The following is a 22404-nucleotide window of genomic DNA, read 5'->3' on the forward strand; positions in this document are numbered from 1 at the left end:
TAGGTATAGGTATATATACCTATTACTTAACCTATTATAGGTATAGGTATATATACCTATTACTTAACCTATTATAGGTATAGGTATATATACCTATTATAGGTATAGGTTAAGTAATAATTGTAATTACGAAACAATAAGATGCTTATCTTAACATACTAAGAAGGTTAGGTAAGGTCGGTGTTTTCTATGAAGCTTTTCAAGGTAAACTAGTATGTTTAGTATGTCACATATGCACGTATGTAATAAGTCAATATTGACTGTAAGAAAGTGCGAGAACGGGTTGAGTTTAGTAGTTAAAAAGAGAGGAAGTTATTAAACAGTCAGTTCGTCGTCCTCACCACCTACGGTGTATAGACTTGTTCAGCTTCTGGCGCCTCAAGATCTTGTTTAGTTAATACAGAGTAAGGCACTTAAAGAAATGTGTATTATTTTATATATCATTATCATTAATCTGACCTCTTTTTCCAAGGGCTCAGTTTTTCTCCAAAATCTTTGTTGGATATATATTAAAAACTCTTTAGGATTTATCTTTGTCCGCCCTCCTCTACGGTCTTCATAATTGCTTCACACTTGTGAGTCACCCTCGGGAGCCGGTCGGCCGAGCGGACAGCACGCGGGACGTGTGATCCTGTGGTCCTGGGTTCGATCCCAGGCGCCGGCGAGAAACAATGGGCAGAGTTACTTTCATCCTATGCCCCTGTTACCTAGCAGTAAAATAGGGACTTGGGTGTTAGTCAGCTGTCACGGGCTGCTTCCTGGGGGTGGAGGCCTGGTCGAGGACCGGGCCGCGGGGACACTAAAAGCCCCGAAATCATCTCAAGATAACCTCAAGATAACCCTCAGATTTTTTGCATCGTCTCTTTTGTAAGGTATGTTTCCTCTGTCGTAAAATATTGATATTTACGGCCGGTCTAGACCGTAACATAGACACAGTTTAGAACCAGTTTGAGAGCGGCCTCGCTCCCCTCAGCCTGCCCTCCACCCCTTACCCACCTCCCTCTAGTCCGTCGGTTACCATGTAACGCCCAGGTAGTGGACCACTTGCAAGTGGTCAAGTGGTAGTGGACCACTTGCCTCGCCAACAAGGCTCTTGAAGCCGTCGCGCGTGGGGTTTATACAACCAGATACCTCATCAGACGGGGACAAGATGTTTGTAAATCTGTGGCGTGTGTGTGTATTTTGACACAGAGATCACTTAAGTACACACTGGAGTCTTGGCGGCCACTGACGGGAACCTCACACTGTCTGGGCAGCATGAACCATGCCTCACTACCATCATTACTATCCACCAACCAAACATATATGACACGCAAATATGAGCCACATCTGGCCGAGTACCCATCCATCACTCACAGAGAGTATTCCAGACGAGGAGTCACAATAACGTGGCTGAAATATGTTCGACCACACCACACACTAGAAGGTGAAGGGACGACGACGTTTCAATCCGTCTTGGACCATTCTCAAGTCGATTGTGAATGATGGGGCATCATACTCTAAGACTGGTCTCACGTTTGTGAATGGTTACATTTTTGCTACAGTATACTGCTGACGTTATTCTATTTACAGAATAAACGCCTTCGGAGTTAGATTTGGTGTTATGTCTACTCCCAAGGGAGCCGGTCGGCCGAGCGGACAGCACGCTGGACTTGTGATCCTGTGGTCCTGGGTTCGATCCCAGGCGCCGGCGAGAAACAATGGGCAGAGTTTCTTTCACCCTATGCCCCTGTTACCTAGCAGTAAAATAGGTACCTGGGTGTTAGTCAGCTATCACGGGCTGCTTCCTGGGGGTGGAGGCCTGGTCAAGGACCGGGCCGCGGGGACACTAAAGCCCCGAAATCATCTCAAGATAACCTCAAGAAGTCTTTTGCTCTAGTCGTTACAGGGAGGCAGTTCCCCTTCATTGTGTACCATCATTTTCGTATTCTGTCACTTGTTCCCATTTCCATCACTTTACACTTGTTCATATTGAACTCCAGTAGCCATTTCTTGGACCATCTCTACAACTTGTTCAAGTCCACCTCGAGAATCATACAATCTTCATCTGTCACAACTCGTCGCGTTAATTTCGCATCCTTTTCAAACATCAACATATAAGACTTATCTCCTGTGGATAGGTCATTTACATATGAGAAATAGTATTGGTGCCAGCACCGATCCTTGAGGTACTCCGCTTGTTACTGTGCACCAGTCCGACTTCTCGCCCCTTACTCTTACTCTCTGGCTCCTACCTGTTAGGTAGTTCTTGTGTGTGTGTGTGTGTGTGTGTGTGTGTGTGTGTGTGTGTGTGTGTGTGTGTGTGTGTGTGTGTGTGCGCGCGTGCGTGTGTGTGTGTGTGTGTGTGTGTGTGTGTACTCACCTATTTGTGCTTGCGGGGGTTGAGCTTTGGCTCTTTGGTCCCGCCTCTCAACTGTCAATCAACTGGTGTACAGATTCCTGAGCCTACTGGGCTCTATCATATCTACATTTAAAACTGTGTATGGAGTCAGCCTCCACCACATCACTGCCTAATGCATTCCATCCGTTAACTACTCTGACACTGAAAAAGTTCCTTCTAACGTCTCTGTGGCTCATGTGAGTACTCAGTTTCCACCTGTGTCCCCTTGTTCGCGTCCCACCAGTGTTGAATAGTTTACCCTTGTTTACCCGGTCGATTCCTCTGAGGATTTTGTAGGTTGTGATCATGTCTCCCCTTACTCTTCTGTCTTCCAGTGTCGTAAGGTGCATTTCCCGCAGCCTTTCCTCGTAACTCATGCCTCTTAGTTCTGGGACTAGTCTAGTGGCATACCTTTGGACTTTTTCCAGCTTCGTCTTGTGCTTGACAAGGTACGGGCTCCATGCTGGGGCCGCATACTCCAGTATTGGTCTTACATATGTGGTGTACAAGATTCTGAATGATTCCTTACACAGGTTCCTGAACGCTGTTCTGATGTTAGCCAGCCTCGCATATGCCGCAGACGTTATTCTTTTTATGTGGGCTTCAGGAGACAGGTTTGGTGTGATATCAACTCCTAGATCTTTCTCTCTGTTCGTTTCATTAAGTACTTCATCTCCTATTCTGTATCCTGTGTTTGGCCTCCTATTTCCACCACCTAGTTTCATTACTTTGCATTTACTCGGGTTGAACTTCAACAGCCATTTGTTGGACCATTCACTCAGTCTGTCTAGGTCATCTTGTAGCCTCCTACTATCGTCCTCAGTTTCAATCCTCCTCATAATTTTTGCATCATCGGCAAACATTGAGAGAAACGATTCTATACCCTCTGTGTGTGTGTGTGTGTGAGTGCGTGTGTGTGTTCACCGAGTTGTGCTTGCGGGGGTTGAGCTCTGGCTCTTTGGTCCCGCCTCTCAACTGTCAATCAATGATTACGGAGCATATTGGGCTCTTTCATATCTTCATTTGAAATTCTATGGAGTCAGCCTCCACCACATCACTGCCTAATGCATTCCATTTGTTAACTACTCTGACACTGAAAAAATTCTTTCTAACGTCTCTGTGGATCATTTGGGTAATGAATTTCCACCTGTGTCCCCTTGTTCGTATCCCATCCGCGCTAAAGAGTGTGTCTATGTCCACCATGTCAATTCCCCTGATATTTTTGTAGGTGGTGATCATGTCTCCCCTTACTCTTCTGTCTTCCAGGGATGTGAGGTTTGGCTCCCATAGCCTTTGCTCGTAGCTCATTCCTCTCAGTTCCGGGACCAGTCTGGTGGCATACCACTGGATCTTTTCTAACTTTGCCTTGTGTTTAACTAGGTATGGATTCCAGGCTGGAGCTGCATATTCCAGGATTGGTCTGACATAAGTGGTATACAGGGTCCTGAACGATTCCTTACACAAGTTACTAAAGGCAGTTCTTATGTTGGCCAGTCTAGCATATGCCGCTGATGATATCCTTTTGATGTGGGCCTCTGGGGACAGGTTCGGTGTGATATCAACCCCCGATTTTCTCTCTATTTGACTCTTGCAGGATTTTATCTCCTAGATGGTACCTTGTGTTCAGCCTCCTGCTCCCTTCGCCTAATTTCCAATGATCATTGGAAAACATTTGTCTCACTAATTCATTGTATATATTTACCTCTTTATGTTATAATTCCCTATGTATTGTGCTTGTATGTCTGCTGTATCAGATTGGCCATTGGGCTACGTCGGATGGGCCAATTGGGTGCATCAGATGGGCCAATGGGCCGTCTGCGTTGTCCAAGTATTGTACCTCACCTCACTTCACCACTCTCTCCTGCCTATTTATACCCATCACTCGATCTGTGAAATCATTCCTTCTGAAGATGTATTTAATATACGAAAGTACTTAAGGAAATTCCTGTTTCATTTTCCTCCGTGGTCTGACATTGCCATATATATATATATATATATATATATATATATATATATATATATATATATATATATATATATATATATGTATGGACATATATATATATATATATATATATATGTCCATACACAGTTTCAAATGTAGATATGATAGAGCCCAGTAGGCTCAGGAATCTGTACACCTGTTGATTGACAGTTGAGAGGCGGGACCAAAGAGCCAGAGCTCAGCCCCCGCAAACACAACTATGTATGTATAACTAGGTGAGTACACTATGTATACTCAGCTTATCGTTAATTGAATTACTTCTTTAATTTTCATTGATGCAATAGACATGTTGACTGAAAAAAAAAAATTCCATTCCCAATATATCTGGTAAAGTGAATGCAATTTCGAGTCTATAGAAACAGCTGACACTGGATTCTGGTCTTGCAGGTCCCTGGGGGTGCTGACCTACGTGCTCCTGACGGGGTTCCTGCCGTTCGGGGGCGACACCGACCAGGAGACATTTCTGGAAATCTCGCTGGGGGAGCTCGACTTCCCTGAAGAACTGTTCGAGGACATTTCTGCTGATGCCATCGACTTCATCAAGAAACTCTTAGTGCGCCAACCTCAGTAAGTTAGGCTGATTTAATAATGCCATTTTGGAGTTTTGTCACTATTAAGTTTCTTATAAAAGAAACATTTACTTCCATTAAAAATATTTCTTGTTCTTTAATAGTGTGTGTGTCTGTGTGTGTGTGTGGGTGGGTGTGTGTGTGTGTCTGTGTGTGTGTGTGTATGGGTGTGTGTGTGTGTGTGGGTGTGTGTGTGTGTGTATGGGTGTGTGTGTGTAGGTGTGTGTGTGTGTGTGTAGGTGTGTGTGTGTGTGTGTGCTTACTATTTGCCTTTTGTTAAGCTGTACTTTGTTTGCAGGTCGAGGATGAGTGGCCGGGAGTGTCTGGAACACCCGTGGATGAAGGCCGACCTCAGCAAGGCCAAGATCCCGCCCCAGCCACTCACAGCATCGCCTCCTCCAGCAGCTACGCCAGTCATCACTCCTTCCCCTACCAAGCCTACCACTCAGCCCTGTGCTCACCATGTGCACACCTCCACCAGCATTCACTCTCCCTCACTTATGTCAGCATTGTCGGAGATAATTACGTCGTCTGGTGATGTAGATCTGTATACCAAATCTCTCAGCAACACTCCTGGGGTGTTGACTCCTAGCAACACGCCTCCTGCCTTCCTCACACCGAGCAACAATACGCCCACTGTTCTTTCCCCTATGAGTTCCTCTCCGAGAGATATTGGCCTTCCTCCCATTCATCCTCTCACTGGACCGAAATCCTCAGCAGTCAACTCTGCTTATTCGTCTACCAGCTCACTCTACCGAGGAGGATCACGACAGAGTCTTGACCGTGCCAGAAGTCTCTCTAAGTCTCGTGAGGTGTTGTCCGAGAGGATGCAGATGTCTAATCAGAAAAAATCTCTTTCGAAATCCCGCGAACGGCTTCACGAGGGACAACTTCGACTCTCAAGGTCGCGGGAAGATTTATGGGCTCTTAAGTCCTTCTCACATTCCGAGGAAGCCCTGTCGGCATTTAGTTGGATGAATGAAGATGATTCAATTTACAAGAGTTGCAATAATGTTTTCCTTCCAATGCTGCCCATGCTTGATGAAAACAGAGTATCAGGACGTTTGTACAAAAGTTTGGCATCTATCGATAAAATCGATGAAGTAGGGACGGAGTCAAATCAAGGCAGCGAAAGACAAAGCATTTTTGACTCGAGATTCTCCATAAATGACGAGAAATACAATCATCTAATAACTAAATACAACACAGCAGTTAACAGCCACATAAAATCGCCGCCACGAGGTCATACTAGTGAAGGTCGTCAGAGCAACACTGTCTCAGAAGAGCGGCTGAAAGGAAACTGCCAGGGTGGACGAAATGCTAATGTCTCCACCAAGCAGTGCTCTCGGCACAACCAGTCAGAATCACAGCCGACTCAGAAGGTTACGAAAGTTAGTCGAGCAGAAAGGATGAAGCGAGAGGCACACAAAAAACGTAAAGGCAAAAGGGACAAAGAAAAACAAATGCCAGACTCACCAAGGCTGAAACAACAGGCTAATGAGTTGGAGGTGTCCAGGCATCCTGACAAGCTGTCAACTACCAGCCGAGCCTCATCACCAAGCAAGAGACGGGGCTCTGTCTCCCACACTGAGCAGAGAATCCAGGAGAGACACGAGAGACAACAAGAAAAACTAGAAAGACAAGGACGGGAAGAGAAACTTGAAAGGCGTGGCTCCGGGAAATGTGCTGCTATAAATTCTCGAAGGCGTGATTCCGGAGAAGATAAAACACATAAGGAAAAGAACAAAAATAACAGAAACAGAAGTAGTGATGACAACATTAACAGCCCGAGGAGTACATCCCCATCCAAGCAGGCAAAGCTAAGCAAGACGAGGTCCGTCAGCAGCGATGCATCTTCTGCATCTTCAGCCTCGTCTCTCGAGAGCGTCAAAGAGAGTGCAGATTGTAACAGAGCATCTCATAGAGGTCACGAAACATCTGATTCCAAGAAATCTCCAAGGCAGTTATCAGGAGCATCTAACGATGTTATCGAGCACAGAGAGAAACGGACCGAGATGGACGAAGCCTATGTTTCATTAGAAGAGCCCGTGGACGATGGCATCTTCAGCAGAAGTGAAAGTATGGATAGCACCAATACTGTGGAGTCTGATCATACTGTCCGTGCCACAGACACTTCATCAGATACACTTGAATCTACTTTCGCTTCTTGTACAGTTTCCGAAAATGAGTCCGACCTAATAGTGGAAAAACCAATAAAAATTCAGTTGTCAGAGAAACACGAATTGGAAATAGCGAGAAAGGAGTCAAAGACTTCTGAGAGTACCACTCATGACAAGGAACCATTGTCATCAGAAAGTATCCAAGAACTGATGGCCATTAACGAAGAGGAAGAGGATGAGAGGAGTGTGTTTGGCAGATCAGTGTCCACCAGTAGCGACATAGGCAGCATGATGAGCGAGACCAGTGAACCAGACAAAGAGGACTGCATCCCTCCTCCTAAGCCTCAAGAGAGCGACCACCTGGCTGCCTTCAACTGGACGCTCAGAGGCAGGTCTATGAGCATGCAGCCCAGCGACCCGCCGCCCTTTTCGCACCTTAATCTTTGCCGTTCTAACTCTTTCAACTTGGGCATGCCATTGGGAAGCTTTGTGGCATCGCCTTGGGGTGATGTGTGCGATGGAGCCATCAGCAGGGCCATGGAGATGTTCAAGCTAAAGTCAACTGACTTGACGACGGCAAGTAGAAGTGTCCAAGAGAGACGGCCCTCCCTGCATAGTCAATAGTGGACACCAGCACCCAGCAGCCAGATTCACGAAGCAGTTACGCAAGCACTTACGAACCTGTTCATCTTTTCTCAATCTTTGGCGGCTTTGTTTACAATTATTAAACAGTTAATGCGCTCCGAAGCACCAGGAGGCTGTTTATAACAATAACAACAGTTGATTGGCAAGTTTTCATGCTTGTAAACTGTTTAATAAATGTAACCAAAGCCGTCAAAGATTGATGAAAGATGTACACGTTCGCAAGTACTTGCGTAACTGCTTCGTGAATCTGGCCCCAGGCGTCGACATGTCGTGTACAAATAGGATGGAACCTTACTCATAAACATGTTGAACTGCAGAGCCATAGCAATATAAGACTGGCTGTATATAGGGAATCCTGATACTTGAGATGAGGATGGTTGCTGCCTCCTCCATGTTTGCACTGTGTGATAATACTAACATTAAAGTGGGTACAACCCAATCCGAGGCTATAATTAGTGCTCTAGGTGGAGCTGTTGGCTAAACCCAAGTACATCAGGTTTTGTACAGTGATCGCGGGTGTATGTGTAAACAATAAAGTTTCATTAATATGAATGAAATTGAAAGTTTAGTTGAATATGACCGCAACAAATGGTGCACATAGCTCTCAATATGACTTTAGTGATACTTGTATATTAAACTTATATTATTTCAGGGCTCCAATGAGTGTTTATAATATGGTGTTACCTGTTATTAAAATCCTGTGAATATCTACCCTGTTAACTAGCGCTTGACAAAGAGTGTCTGGAATATGGTAAACAGCTTTAAGCTATGTACATAACTTTGGAGTTATTATTATATTTCTAAGGTTACCGGGGAGGGTGAAGGAGCTGAGCCTAACACCATCTTCTGAGGGCGGTCACTTTACCCACATCTCAGGTCTTTCTCGCACACCTTCACCCTTTAACACTTTCCTTTTGGCTTTTAATTACTTTACCACAAAAGAGCCGCAGTCACTTCGTGTGTTTAAACACCTGCACTTATTACCTTGTGTGTGTGTGTGTGTGTGTAGTCACCTAGTTGTGCTTGCGGGGGTCGAGCTCTGGCTCTTTGGTCCCGCCTCTCAACTTTCAATCAACTGGTGTACAGGTTCCTGAGCCTACTGGGCTCTATCATATCTACACTTGAAACTGTGTATGGAGTCAGCCTCCATCACATCACTGCCTAATGCATTCCATTTACTAACTACTCTGACACTGAAAAAAAGTTCTTATTAATGTTTCTGTGGCTCATTTGGGTACTAAGTTTTCACGTGTGTGTGTGTACTCACCTATTTGTGCTTGCGGGGGTTGAGCTTTGGCTCTTTGGTCCCGTCAACTCTGTGTGTGTGTGTGTGTGTGTGTGTGTATACAGTGTCCATGATGACTGTGGTCGATCGTGTAGAAATCAAATCAGAAACGTTTTGAAAGTTGCAAATCACTGCTCATGTCATCAGTTTCAATAAATCATCTCCACTAATCAAGGATCAGGTGTGTCACCAAGACCGTGACTCACACACATGACACAGGTGTGTCACCAAGACCGTGACACACACACACATGACACAGGAGGTGTCACCAAGATCGTGACACACACACACACACATGACACAGGAGGTGTCACCATGATCGTGACACACACACACATGACACAGGAGGTGTCACCAAGACCGTGACTCACACACATGACACAGGTGTGTCACCAAGACCGTGACTCACACACATGACACAGGTGTCACCAAGACCGTGACACACACACACATGACACAGGAGGTGTCACCAAGACCGTGACACACACATACATGACACAGGTGGTGTCACCAAGACCGTGACACACACACACACATGACACAGGAGGTGTCACCAAGATCGTGACACACACACACATGACACAGGAGGTGTCACCAAGACCGTGACACACACACACATGACACAGGAGGTGTCACCAAGATCGTGACACACACACATGACACAGGTGTCACCAAGACCGTGACACACACACACATGACACAGGAGGTGTCACCAAGATCGTGACACACACACACACATGACACAGGTGTCACCAAGACCGTGACACACACACACATGACACAGGAGGTGTCACCAAGATCGTGACACACACACATGACACAGGTGTCACCAAGATCGTGACACACACACACATGACACAGGAGGTGTCACCAAGATCGTGACACACACACACATGACACAGGTGTGTCACCAAGATCGTGACACACACACACATGACACAGAAGGTGTCACCAAGACCGTGACACACACACACATGACACAGGAGGTGTCACCAAGATCGTGACACACACACACATGACACAGGTGTCACCAAGATCGTGACACACACACACATGACACAGGTGTGTCACCAAGATCGTGACACACACACACACATGACACAGGAGGTGTCACCAAGATCGTGACACACACACACACATGACACAGGAGGTGTCACCAAGATCGTGACACACACACACATGACACAGGTGTGTCACCAAGATCGTGACACACACACACATGACACAGGAGGTGTCACCAAGACCGTGACACACATGACACAAGGTGTCACGAAGGCTGCGTCATACTCATAATACATGAGGCTACAATATAGTCTAACAGTTCATACTAATACATAACACAAAGGCATATTAAACATTTGTACCTAATAGTCAGAACCGTACTACTAAGCCTAGTAGGATCGTTGTGCCTAATAGCCAGAATGTGTTCTCAAAACTGTGTAACATGGATAAGCCTAAGTAATTAGTTAATTTAATGTTTATTGTACATATATATATATATATATATATATATATATATATATATATATATATATATATATATATATATATATATATATATAGAGGGGGGTACCACCACTGGTGCAATTATAGGGACCCACAGCCTCAGAGAAGGGAACACAGAGCATTCAGGGAAGAACTTGCCATTTAACTCTAAATATATATATATATATATATATATATATATATATATATATATATATATGCACAAAATATTCAATCACTAATTATATAAACATTAATTACTTGGGCAAAGTTTTACCACCGTTACAGAGCTTGAGAATAATCGGTACATTTAAGCCAGGTTGATAATTTAGGCTTTACTGGAATACAACAAAAATTCCAAATTATGCAGAATTATCAATATCCAAGACAACCTACGAATGTCTAACATTTAAGACAATTCGGCTTGTAACCCATCTCCGGCTATTAGGGACTACAATATTATATATATATATATATATATATATATATATATATATATATATATATATATATATATATATAAAGCATAGAGGTTTACTGATACGAGTCCTACTAGTCAGTGTACCATAAGCTTGCAGTGAGGACAAGGGAGACGTCGTGGTGGCGAGTCAGGACCTGTGGGTCACCCTTGACGACAGGTCAACCCTGCCTAACAAGGCTGTTACTCAGCATTGCTTGAGGGTAGACACCTGTATCTAACGTCTTGGAGGAGGCTGCTAGAATGGGTTGGTGGTGGCAGGTGTTGACGAGTGGCATGTGTGTGTGTGTTGTCTTGTGAAGGAGGGGGTAATGAGGGAGGGGGTAGTGAGGGAGGGGGTAGTGAGGGAGGGGGTAATGAGGGAGGGGGTAGTGAGGGAGGGGGTAGTGAGGGAGGGGGTAATGAGGTAATGAGGGAGGGGGTAGTGAGGGAGGGGGTAGTTAGGGAGGGGGTAGTGATGGAGGGGTAGGGGGTGCATGTGCCACCGTGACCCGTCGCCACTCAGTGTTCAGCGCCTCGCCCCGGCAATGGCTCCACCACGACGCCTCGCCAAAGTTTCGAGTCAGCTGAAGCCAAAGTAGGTGTATAAATCTCTTATTCTTAATGTTACATTAAGGTGATCCAGGACGCTGTTTTCTTGCACATTAAAAACTAAAAAATATATATTCTAGTTTGAATTATCCAGTAATTTGCTCTTTTAATTTTGCCCAGAATGGTGAGTTTATTGGGCAGCGTTACTCATCCATAAAGATAGGGAAGTGCCTTAACGCTGACAGCGACTGCCCGGAGAGACACAACCGGAGTGTTGTGAACGCTTACGTCGACCGAGCTCTTACTCACAGCTCTGGTTGGAAGCAGGTCGATGAGGAGTTATGTAGAATAAGGCAGATTTTGGCCAGTAATGGTTTCTTCAATGGTTATGTTGAAGACATAAAGAGGAAGGTGGCGAGGTGTGCAACAGGCGACTGAACAATACCACAATACCCGGACTTCCAATAACATTGTTCTACGGAAACTTCTCCTCCGCGGCGGCCTACAAAGCGGAGGAAAGAGCCTTAAAGGAGGTCACCGAGAGGAACGTTACCCCCAACTGACGTCAACCAAAAGATAAAACTAACAATATATTATAAGAGTAGGAAAACCGCCAACCTGCTAATGAAGAAGTCTCCCGACACCAAGAACAACACCTTGAAAGAGACTAACGTTGTTTACGCCTTCACGTGCCCACTTGGGTGTTGTCAGCCCCAACGATCTCAGTATATAGGCAAGACAACAACGTCTCTCTCTCTCCAGGCGTTTAACAATACACAAACAACAGGGCTCCATCAAGGAACATATAATCGCCACATACAACGAGACGATCACCAGGGATATTTTTAACAACACCGAAATAATTGATAGATACAATGACAATAGAAGATTAGACATCAGTGATGCGCTGCATATCAAGAAATCTAGACCAGCAATCAATAACCAGCTAATACACAGCTACACTCTACCCACTTCAAGACCCCGGGTCAATGCAGAAGCTGGACCGAATGACCCTGCAACAGGAATGGATGTTGCCAGAACATAAACTACCAACATGTCGCACTCTTTGTTGAAATATTTAATACCTTAATAATATCCCCCCATGTAATGTCATTCATCAATGTCACCTGACGACCTCACTATAAGAGGTTATAACCAGGTGCTAAGCACAGTAGAATCTGGCTTTGAGAATGTGAGGCGAGACCTTACGAAACGCATCACTAGGCGTCAGACACATATAAAAAGTGAAAATAAACTTTGGAGAGTTAATTTTTCAATTTCCTGCTTCAGGTAAGAATAACATAAGGAATATCGAGAAGATTCGTGCCAGAATCATAACTCTAAAACTTTCTGTCGTTTTCAACTAATATATTTAAAAGAAAGACATTATATATTATATTATATATAATATATATATATATATATATATATATATATATATATATATATATATATATATATATATATATATATATATATATATATATATATGTCGTACCTAGTAGCCAGAACGCACTTCTCAGCCTACTATGCAAAGCCCGATTTGCCTAATAAGCCAAGTTTTCATGAATTTATATATTTTTTCTTATTTTTTTCTTATGAAATGATAAAGCTACCCATTTCATTATGTATGAGGTCAATTTTTTTTTGTTGAAGTTAAAATTAACGTAGATATATGACCGAACCTAACCTAACCCATCTTTATAGGTTAGGTTAGGTTAGGTAGCCGAAAAAGTTAGGTTAGGTAGTCGAAAAACAATTAATTCATGAAAACTTGGCTTATTAGGCAAATTGGGCCTTGCATAGTAGGCTGAGAAATGCGTTCTGGCTACTAGGTACGACATTATATATATATATATATATATATATATATATATATATATATATATATATATATATATATATATATATATATATATATATATATATATATATATATATGGTGCAGGTGTAGGAACCCATAGCCTCGGAGAAGAAAATAATGAGTACTCAGAGATATATAACTAATTTGAAAAAGGTTCTGAAGCCGCATTAAATTGTCCAATCTTTCGTGATATTTTAATGTCTTGAAAACCCTGCAGGTTCTCGGCTACCATGACCCGCAGCTCTCCTTATTCCTCAAGAACACTTGAGGAGACAAGCGCTAGTTGGGCCAGTCCTTGTGGGATCTGGTTACAAAGGGGGATTGGTCGCCTTATACAGCAGTGTTGGGAGGAACGCCTACACACCTGCTGCCTCATGGGTACCGTCACTCACACACCTGCTGCCTCATGGGCACCGTCACTCACACACCTGCTGTCTCATGGGCACCGTCACTCACACACCTGCTGTCTCATGGGTACCGTCACTCACACACCTGCTGTCTCATGGGTACCGTCACTCACACACCTGCTGTCTCATGGGTACCGTCACTCACACACCTGCTGTCTCATGGGTACCGTCACTCACACACCTGCTGTCTCATTGCAGCGCCACTCACACACCTGCTGTCTCATGGGTACCGTCACTCACACACCTGCTGTCTTATGGGTACCGTCACTCACACACCTGCTGTCTCATGGGTACCGTCACTCACACACCTGCTGTCTCATGGGCACCGTCACTCACACACCTGCTGTCTCATGGGTACCGTCACTCACACACCTGCTGTCTCATGGGCAGCGCCACTCACACACCTGCTGCCTCATGGGCAGCGCCACTCACACACCTGCTGTCTCATGGGCAGCGCCACTCACACACCTGCTGCCTCATGGGCAGCGCCACTCACACACCTGCTGCCTCATGGGCAGCGCCACTCACACACCTGCTGTCTCATGGGCATTATCAACAGTACAACAGATAACTAACAACAATCATCAACAATGCAACAGATAACTGACAACAATCATCAACAGTACAACAGATAACTAACAACAATCATCAACAGTACAACAGATAACTGACAACAATCATCAACAGTACAACAGATAACTGACAACAATCATCAACAGTACAACAGATAACTGACAACGGTCATCAACAGTTGAAACGACAGAGAACCAGAACAACGGCTGGCTCTACTACCACAAGAGACGGTACACACCTGTAATTACCCCAACACAGGTGTGGAACAGGCAACTATGCCTCCACAGACCTAACAAGGACACCACCACGGCAGGGGGGGGTGTACAATTTCTTCTAACAATCGCAACAAAGTTAATACAAGTGAATTATCTAGAAACTTAGATGGGAAGATTCAGAAACATTAGTATGCTAACCTAGCCTAACCTAGCCTAACCTAGCCTAGCCTAACCTAGCCTAACCTAGCCTAACCTAACCTAGCCTAGCCTAACCTAGCCTAACCTAACCTAGCCTAACCTAACCTAGCCTAACCTAACCTAGCCTAACCTAACCTAGCCTAACCTAGCCTAACCTAGCCTAGCCTAACCTAACCTAACCTAGCCTAACCTAACCTAACCTAACCTAACCTAACTTAACCTAACCTAACCTCGCCTAACCTAACCTAACCTAGCCTAACCTAACCTAACCTAACCTAACCTAACTTAGCCTAACCTAACCTAGCCTAACCTAGCCTAGCCTAACCTAACCTAGCCTAGCCTAACTTAGCCTAACCTAACCTAGCCTAACCTAGCCTAACCTAGCCTAACCTAACCTAGCCTAACCTAGCCTAACCTAGCCTAACCTAGCCTATCCTAGCCTAACCTAGCCTAACTTAGCCTAACCTAACCTAGCCTAACCTAGCCTAACCCCAGCAGTGTTTGACACAGGAGACACAAGCAACACTTCCTGGACGTCAGGAATTCTAAACCCATCAACAGAGAAAACATACAGCATTAGAATACAATGTATACAATCTACAGCCATCAAACACTACAACACCTTTGAATAGTAACCAAGAATAATTCCCTACTGTAGTCCCACTTATTAAATGGAAACAAAAATACAATTTGTGACATTAAACGCACTTTCTGACCTCGTGGCAATTTCAACTTCCTTTATCTTTCACACTTAACGTAAAGGCGCCCTTGTGGTTCTCCACTAGACATGATAATGACCTTACAAGCCAAACGACATGATCAGGGTGGTTAGAAAGCGCCTTCATATTCATATAATGAGGTTAAAAAACGTCCTTTTGTATGATATCCATTATATGATTGATGAAAACATGTGTTTCACTGCTCAGATCAGTCAATTTGTTCGCTACCAAAGCCTGGCTGAGAGAATTCATTCATTTGAGTGTTGTGTTGGGAGTACAGTGAGGACAATCTTGGGATGTGAGGCGCCAACAAGCTGGTTGTTTACAAGTACCTGTGTCTTCAGGGAGGCTAGCCACACCTGCCCCGAGGGTACAGCTACACACCTGGCCCGAGGGTACAGCCACACCTGGCCCGAGGGTACAGCCACACCTGGCCCGAGGGTACATCTACACCTGGCCCGAGGGTACAGCCACACCTGGCCCGAGGGTACAGCCAAAGGAACAGAGGTGAACAAAGATCTTATACAACGAATCAGCCGAAAACTCCTTCAACTGATTATATGAAGCAGTGGTTAAGGTCGCTCACAAGTTATAAGATGAGAGTCTACGCTCTTCATATCACCAGGAAGTTGATCGAGTCATCATGACACATTTATATAGTGGTTCTGAGGATTGATAACATATTTACGGGCTCACCATAGCCCGTGCTACTTGGAACTTTGTTCCAGGTAGCGAATCTTTAATAACAATAGATAACACATTACAAACTAATTATGAATACCAGTATTAACAATCTGGGTGTGTAGGGACCGTGAACAACACTGTACCACCAAGTAACGAGCGGTTGCCTAGTTCCCAATACTAGACGTTGTACAGGAGAAGTTTCCAAGGACGAAGCATACACCCAGAGGATGACAGGTTGACGGCGCTGTGGGTGAGTGGGTCAATGTCAGAGGTGATGTCCCTCGGTGTCCCCCAGACGCTACGCTAGTGGACGGGTCCCTCCATGTGTTTACACACTAATTGACTAGATATGTTTACTTGAAGGCCGCCACCTAGACTGGCCTCGACCAGGACAGGAAGTTGGTGGTACAGTGTTGAAGGTCCCCAAGTGTTCCTGTCGGTGGCTGAGACCCCCTGTGAGCGTGCACATGGCGTGCCCCTGTGAGCGTGCACAAGGCGTGCCCCTGTGAGCGTACACAAGGCGTGCCCCTGTGAGCGTGCACAAGGCGTGCCCCTGTGAGCGCGCACAAGGCGTGTCCCTGTGAGCGTGTACAAGGCGTGCCCCTGTGAGCGTGCACAAGTCGTGCCCCTGTGAGCGTGCACAAGGCGTTCCCCTGTGAGCGTGCACAAGGCGTTCCCCTGTGAGCGTGCACAAGGCGTTCCCCTGTGAGCGTGCACAAGGCGTTCCCCTGTGAGCGTGCACAAGGCGTTCCCCTGTGAGCGTGCACAAGGCGTTCCCCTGTGAGCGTGCACAAGGCGTTCCCCTGTGAGCGTGCACAAGGCGTTCCCCTGTGAGCGTGCACAAGGCGTTCCCCTGTGAGCGTGCACAAGGCGTTCCCCTGTGAGCGTGCACAAGGCGTTCCCCTGTGAGCGTGCACAAGGCGTTCCCCTGTGAGCGTGCACAAGCTGTGCCCCTGTGAGCGTGTACAAGGCGTTCCCCTGTGAGCGTGCACAAGGCGTTCCCCTGTGAGCGTGCACAAGCTGTGCCCCTGTGAGCGTGTACAAGGCGTGCCCCTGTGAGCGTGCACAAGGCGTGTCCCAGTGAGCGTGCACAAGGCGTGCCCCTGTGAGCGTGCACAAGTCGTGCCCCTGTGAGCGTGCACAAGGCGTGCCCCTGTGAGCGTGCACAAGGTGTGCCCCTGTGAGCGTGCACAAGGCATGTCCCTGTGAGCGTGCACATGGCGTGCCCCTGTGAGCGTGCACAAGGCGTGCTCCTGTGAGCGTGCACAAGGCGTGCTCCTGTGAGCGTGCACAAGGCGTGCCCCTGTGAGCGTGCACATGGCGTGCCCCTGTGAGCGTGCACAAGGCGTGCCCTTGTGAGCGTGCACAAGACGTGCCCCTGTGAGCGTGCACAAGGCGTGCCCCTGTGAGCGTGCACAAGGCGTGCCCTTGTGAGCGTGCACAAGGCGTTCCCCTGTGAGCGTGCACAAGACGTGTCCCTGTGAGCATGCACAAGGCGTGCCCTTGTGAGCGTGCACAAGGCGTGCCCCTGTGAGCGTGCACAAGGCGTGCCCCTGTGAGCGTGCACAAGGCGTGCTCCTGTGAGCGTGCACAAGGCGTGCCCCTGTGAGCGTGCACAAGGCGTGCCCCTCTGAGCGTGCACAAGACGTGCCCCTGTGAGCGTGCACAAGGCGTGCCCCTGTGAGCGTGCACAAGACGTGCCCCTGTGAGCGTGCACAAGGCGTGCCCCTGTGAGCGTGCACAAGGCGTGCCCCTGTGAGCGTGCACAAGGCGTGCCCCTGTGAGCGTGCACAAGACGTGCCCCTGTGAGCGTGCACAAGACGTGCCCCTGTGAGCGTGCACAAGGCGTGTCCCTGTGAGCGTGCACAAGGGGTGCCCCTGTGAGCGTGCACAAGGGGTGCCCCTGTGAGCGTGCACAAGACGTGCCCCTGTGAGCGTGCACAAGGCGTGCCCCTGTGAGCGTGCACAAGGCGTGCTCCTGTGAGCGTGCACAAGGCGTGCCCCTGTGAGCGTGCACAAGGCGTGCCCCTGTGAGCGTGCACAAGACGTGCCCCTGTGAGCGTGCACAAGGCGTGCCCCTGTGAGCGTGCACAAGACGTGCCCCTGTGAGCGTGCACAAGGCGTGCCCCTGTGAGCGTGCACAAGGCGTGCCCCTGTGAGCGTGCACAAGACGTGCCCCTGTGAGCGTGCACAAGACGTGCCCCTGTGAGCGTGCACAAGGCGTGTCCCTGTGAGCGTGCACAAGGGGTGCCCCTGTGAGCGTGCACAAGGCGTGCCCCTGTGAGCGTGCACAAGACGTGCCCCTGTGAGCGTGCACAAGACGTGCCCCTGTGAGCGTGCACAAGGCGTGTCCCTGTGAGCGTGCACAAGGGGTGCCCCTGTGAGCGTGCACAAGACGTGCCCCTGTGAGCGTGCACAAGGCGTGCCCCTGTGAGCGTGCACAAGGCGTGTCCCTGTGAGCGTGCACAAGACGTGCCCCTGTGAGCGTGCACATGACACACCACAACTTACAAGCCGCTCACACTTGGGGTTAGCGTGACGTGAACACAAAACCCAAGGATTTCTTGGTCTGGAAATACGTCTTTAAATAACTGGTGCTTCTCTGAGTTGCTTTTGGGGCGACAGACGTCACTTCTGCTGCGTCTCCTGCAGCAGTGACTGTACCTCATGTCTTCCAGTCTCTCTACCTCCTCCCTTTATTGTCAGTCTCTCTACCTCCTCCCTTTATTGTCAGTCTCTCTACCTCCTCCCTTTAATGTCAGTCTCTCTACCTCCTCCCTTTATTGTCAGTCTCTCTACCTCCTCCCTTTATTGTCAGTCTCTCTACCTCCTCCCTTTAATGTCAGTCTCTCTACCTCCTCCCTTTATTGTCAGTCTCTCTACCTCCTCCCTTTAATGTCAGTCTCTCTACCTCCTCCCTTTATTGTCAGTCTCTCTACCTCCTCCCTTTAATGTCAGTCTCTCTACCTCCTCCCTTTATTGTCAGTCTCTCTACCTCCTCCCTTTATTGTCAGTCTCTCTACCTCTCCCTTTATTGTCAGTCTCTCTACCTCCTCCCTTTAATGTCAGTCTCTCTACCTCCTCCCTTTATTGTCAGTCTCTCTACCTCTCCCTTTATTGTCAGTCTCTCTTCCCCCTCCCTTTATTGTCAGTCTCTCTACCGCCTCCCTTTATTGTCAGTCTCTCTTCCCCCTCCCTTTATTGTCAGTCTCTCTTCCCCCTCCCTTTATTGTCAGTCTCTCTACCCCCTCCCTTTATTGTCAGTCTCTCTTCCCCCTCCCTTTATTGTCAGTCTCTCTTCCCCCTCCCTTTATTGTCAGTCTCTCTTCCCCCTCCCTTTATTGTCAGTCTCTCTACCCCCTCCCTTTATTGTCAGTCTCTCTACCCCCTCCCTTTATTGTCAGTCTCTCTACCTCTCCCTTTATTGTCAGTCTCTCTACCTCCTCCCTTTATTGTCAGTCTCTCTACCTCTCCCTTTATTGTCAGTCTCTCTACCCCCTCCCTTTATTGTCAGTCTCTCTTCCCCCTCCCTTTATTGTCAGTCTCTCTACCTCTCCCTTTATTGTCAGTCTCTCTACCTCTCCCTTTATTGTCAGTCTCTCTACCCCCTCCCTTTATTGTCAGTCTCTCTTCCCCCTCCCTTTATTGTCAGTCTCTCTTCCCCCTCCCTTTATTGTCAGTCTCTCTTCCCCCTCCCTTTATTGTCAGTCTCTCTACCTCTCCCTTTATTGTCAGTCTCTCTACCTCTCCCTTTATTGTCAGTCTCTCTACCTCTCCCTTTATTGTCAGTCTCTCTACCTCTCCCTTTATTGTCAGTCTCTCTACCTCCTCCCTTTATTGTCAGTCTCTCTACCTCTCCCTTTATTGTCAGTCTCTCTACCTCCTCCCTTTATTGTCAGTCTCTCTACCTCTCCCTTTATTGTCAGTCTCTCTACCTCCTCCCTTTATTGTCAGTCTCTCTTCCCCCTTCCTTTGTTCCTAATTTATTATAATGGTGTATGTTGTTGTTGTTGTTGTTTAAGATTCGCTACCTGGAACAAAAAGTTCCAAGCAGCACGGGCTATGGTGAGCCCGTAGTGGTAATGGTGTAATTATCGCCCAGTCTTAAGCCAATGATATTTACACAGGATAAACTTCATACACCACACATGTGTAATTTACAGGTTGAGTGGGTTATCTTGAAGGGGTTTGGACGCCGGTGGGAAGCGAGCCACAGGAGCCCGCACCGCCACACACCGCTGCCAAGGTTATATACAACCAATTTCTATAACTGTACAAATCACTTACATGAATGACAACCCGCTTCATGCAGGTCGGCGTTCAATCCCCGACTGTCCATAAGTGGTTGGACACCATTCCTTTCCCACCGTCCCATCCCAAATCCTTATCCTGACCCCTTCCCAGTGCTATATAGTCGTAATGGCTTGGCGCTTTATGCCCATATTTCCCCTTCCCTTGATTTGTCAAATACGAATCATTTGTGACGTCTTGTGTCTACTTCCATCATCACATCTTGCTCATACCTTCCCTTCGTCATCTTACCAGCAACCTTCAGTGTCTTGAACCTGTCATTCTTAAGACTTCTGATGTTACCAGTTAACTTTATGATTTATACCATAATGGGTAGAGTGTTCCGCTACACTGAACAAGGCCGCGCTACACCACAGAGCCTTCACAACACTCAACACCAAGATTATTGTTTTTATAACGCTACTCTGGTATTTCATCACTGACAGATAAGGTGAGCACTTACAAGTACGAGGAAGTGGGTGGAGAGAGATACCAAATAATATACACGTGGTAGATACTGGAGGACCAGGTCCCAAATCTACACAGTAAAATAACAACATACTGGAGTGAACGATATGGAAGAAAATGCAGAATAGAACCAGTGAAGAGCAGAGGTGCCATAGGCACAATCAGAGAACACTGTATAAACATCAGAGGTCCGCGGTTGTTCAACGTCCTCCCAGCGAGCATAAGAAATATTGCCGGAACAACCGTGGACATCTTCAAGAGGAAACTAGATAATTTCCTCCAAGGAGTGCCGGACCAACCGGGCTGTGGTGGGTATGTGGGCCTGCGGGCCGCTCCAACCAACAGCCTGGTTTACCAAACTCTCACAAGTCAAGCCTGGCCTCGGGTCGGGCTTGGGGAGTAGAAGAACTCCCAGAACCCCATCAACCAGGTATATGTGGGCCTGTGGGCCGCTCCAAGCAACAGCCTGGTGGACCAAACTCTCACAAGTCAAGCCTGGCCTCGGGTCGGGCTTGGGGAGTAGAAGAACTCCCAGAACCCCATCAACCAGGAGGTGAAGCCAGGGTGACGCAGGTGGGGGTGAGGTCAGGTCACCTGTACACATAACAGCATCACACGAGCCAACGTCCACCCACAAGAGCCAAGCGGGTCAAGACATTCGGCTGGAAATGCTTTATGTCACTAACTCTACAAATATGCCTGTAACACCACGCACAGTTAAGGTTACGAGCGATGGATAACAAGCGTGGACACGCACAGTGTTTGTGGCTCGTTAACCAGAGTAATTACTCAGGATATATCTCACCCATGTGCAGGCGAGGAGTCACAATAACGGGGCTGAAGTATGTTGACCAGACCACACACTAGAAGTTGAAGGGACGACGACGTTTCAGTCCGTCCTGGACCATTCTCAAGTCGAATGGTCCAGGACGGACCGAAACGTCGTCGTCCCTTCAACTTCTAGTGTGTGGTCTGGTCAACATATCTCACCCATAATGAATTACTTAGAATTAATTACGCTGTCCAAGTACCAGCCAGCACTAAGGTGTCCACGTTAACAATCGTCGTATTTAAGACCTGCCAAGTTGGCGTTGCTTGATGCAATGGATTACATCTCAGCTTGCAAATGATCCAGAATATACCAGAGGGAACTGCATCTCACACGGCCTCAACGGGGACAGGAAGCCACCGGCTTATCAAAAGGTCCTGGTGGATTTTTAAGAGTCTTGACCTTTATGGCTACGGTGCCTTCAACGGTATATTGTTTCCCGTGAATGAGAAACACCTTTAAATAAGCGTCTGAATTAAAACATTCCAATTTGTTGAGATTTTCAGTGTTGATGAGAGAAGAACTATCATGTGTGGTTTAGTGTGTGGTCAGTGGTGAAGCTTCATTAGATCGTATACTAATGACCCAAAGTGGATAACAAAGAATTTGAAGAACCTTATAGGTAAAAAGAGAGCTTGGTACAAAAGGATTAAAAATGG

General features: G+C 46.9%; 1 protein-coding gene across 3 annotated transcripts in view; it reads left to right on the plus strand.

Annotated features, from left to right (window-relative positions):
* The window catches only part of LOC123765541 (uncharacterized), a 347439-nt gene extending 336151 nt beyond the window's left edge, over positions 1-11288 (plus strand). The window contains exons 6-8 of one of the 3 annotated variants that reach the window (XR_011230044.1): positions 4773-4952; positions 5253-9225; positions 9353-11288. Coding sequence is in view for 1 of the 3 variants with exons in the window: in XM_045754194.2 (XP_045610150.2) it covers positions 4773-4952; positions 5253-7698 (2626 nt within the window). In the remaining 2 variants the exon portion in view is untranslated. Of the gene's footprint in view, positions 1-4772; positions 4953-5252 lie in introns of all 3 variants that reach the window. The other 2 variants (XR_011230045.1, XM_045754194.2) reach the window with 2 other exon arrangements.
* The last annotated feature ends 11116 nt before the right edge of the window (positions 11289-22404 follow it).

This window comes from Procambarus clarkii, chromosome 30 (genome assembly GCF_040958095.1).
Source record: "Procambarus clarkii isolate CNS0578487 chromosome 30, FALCON_Pclarkii_2.0, whole genome shotgun sequence".
In the NCBI taxonomy this organism is placed as follows: Eukaryota; Metazoa; Arthropoda; class Malacostraca; order Decapoda; family Cambaridae; genus Procambarus; species Procambarus clarkii.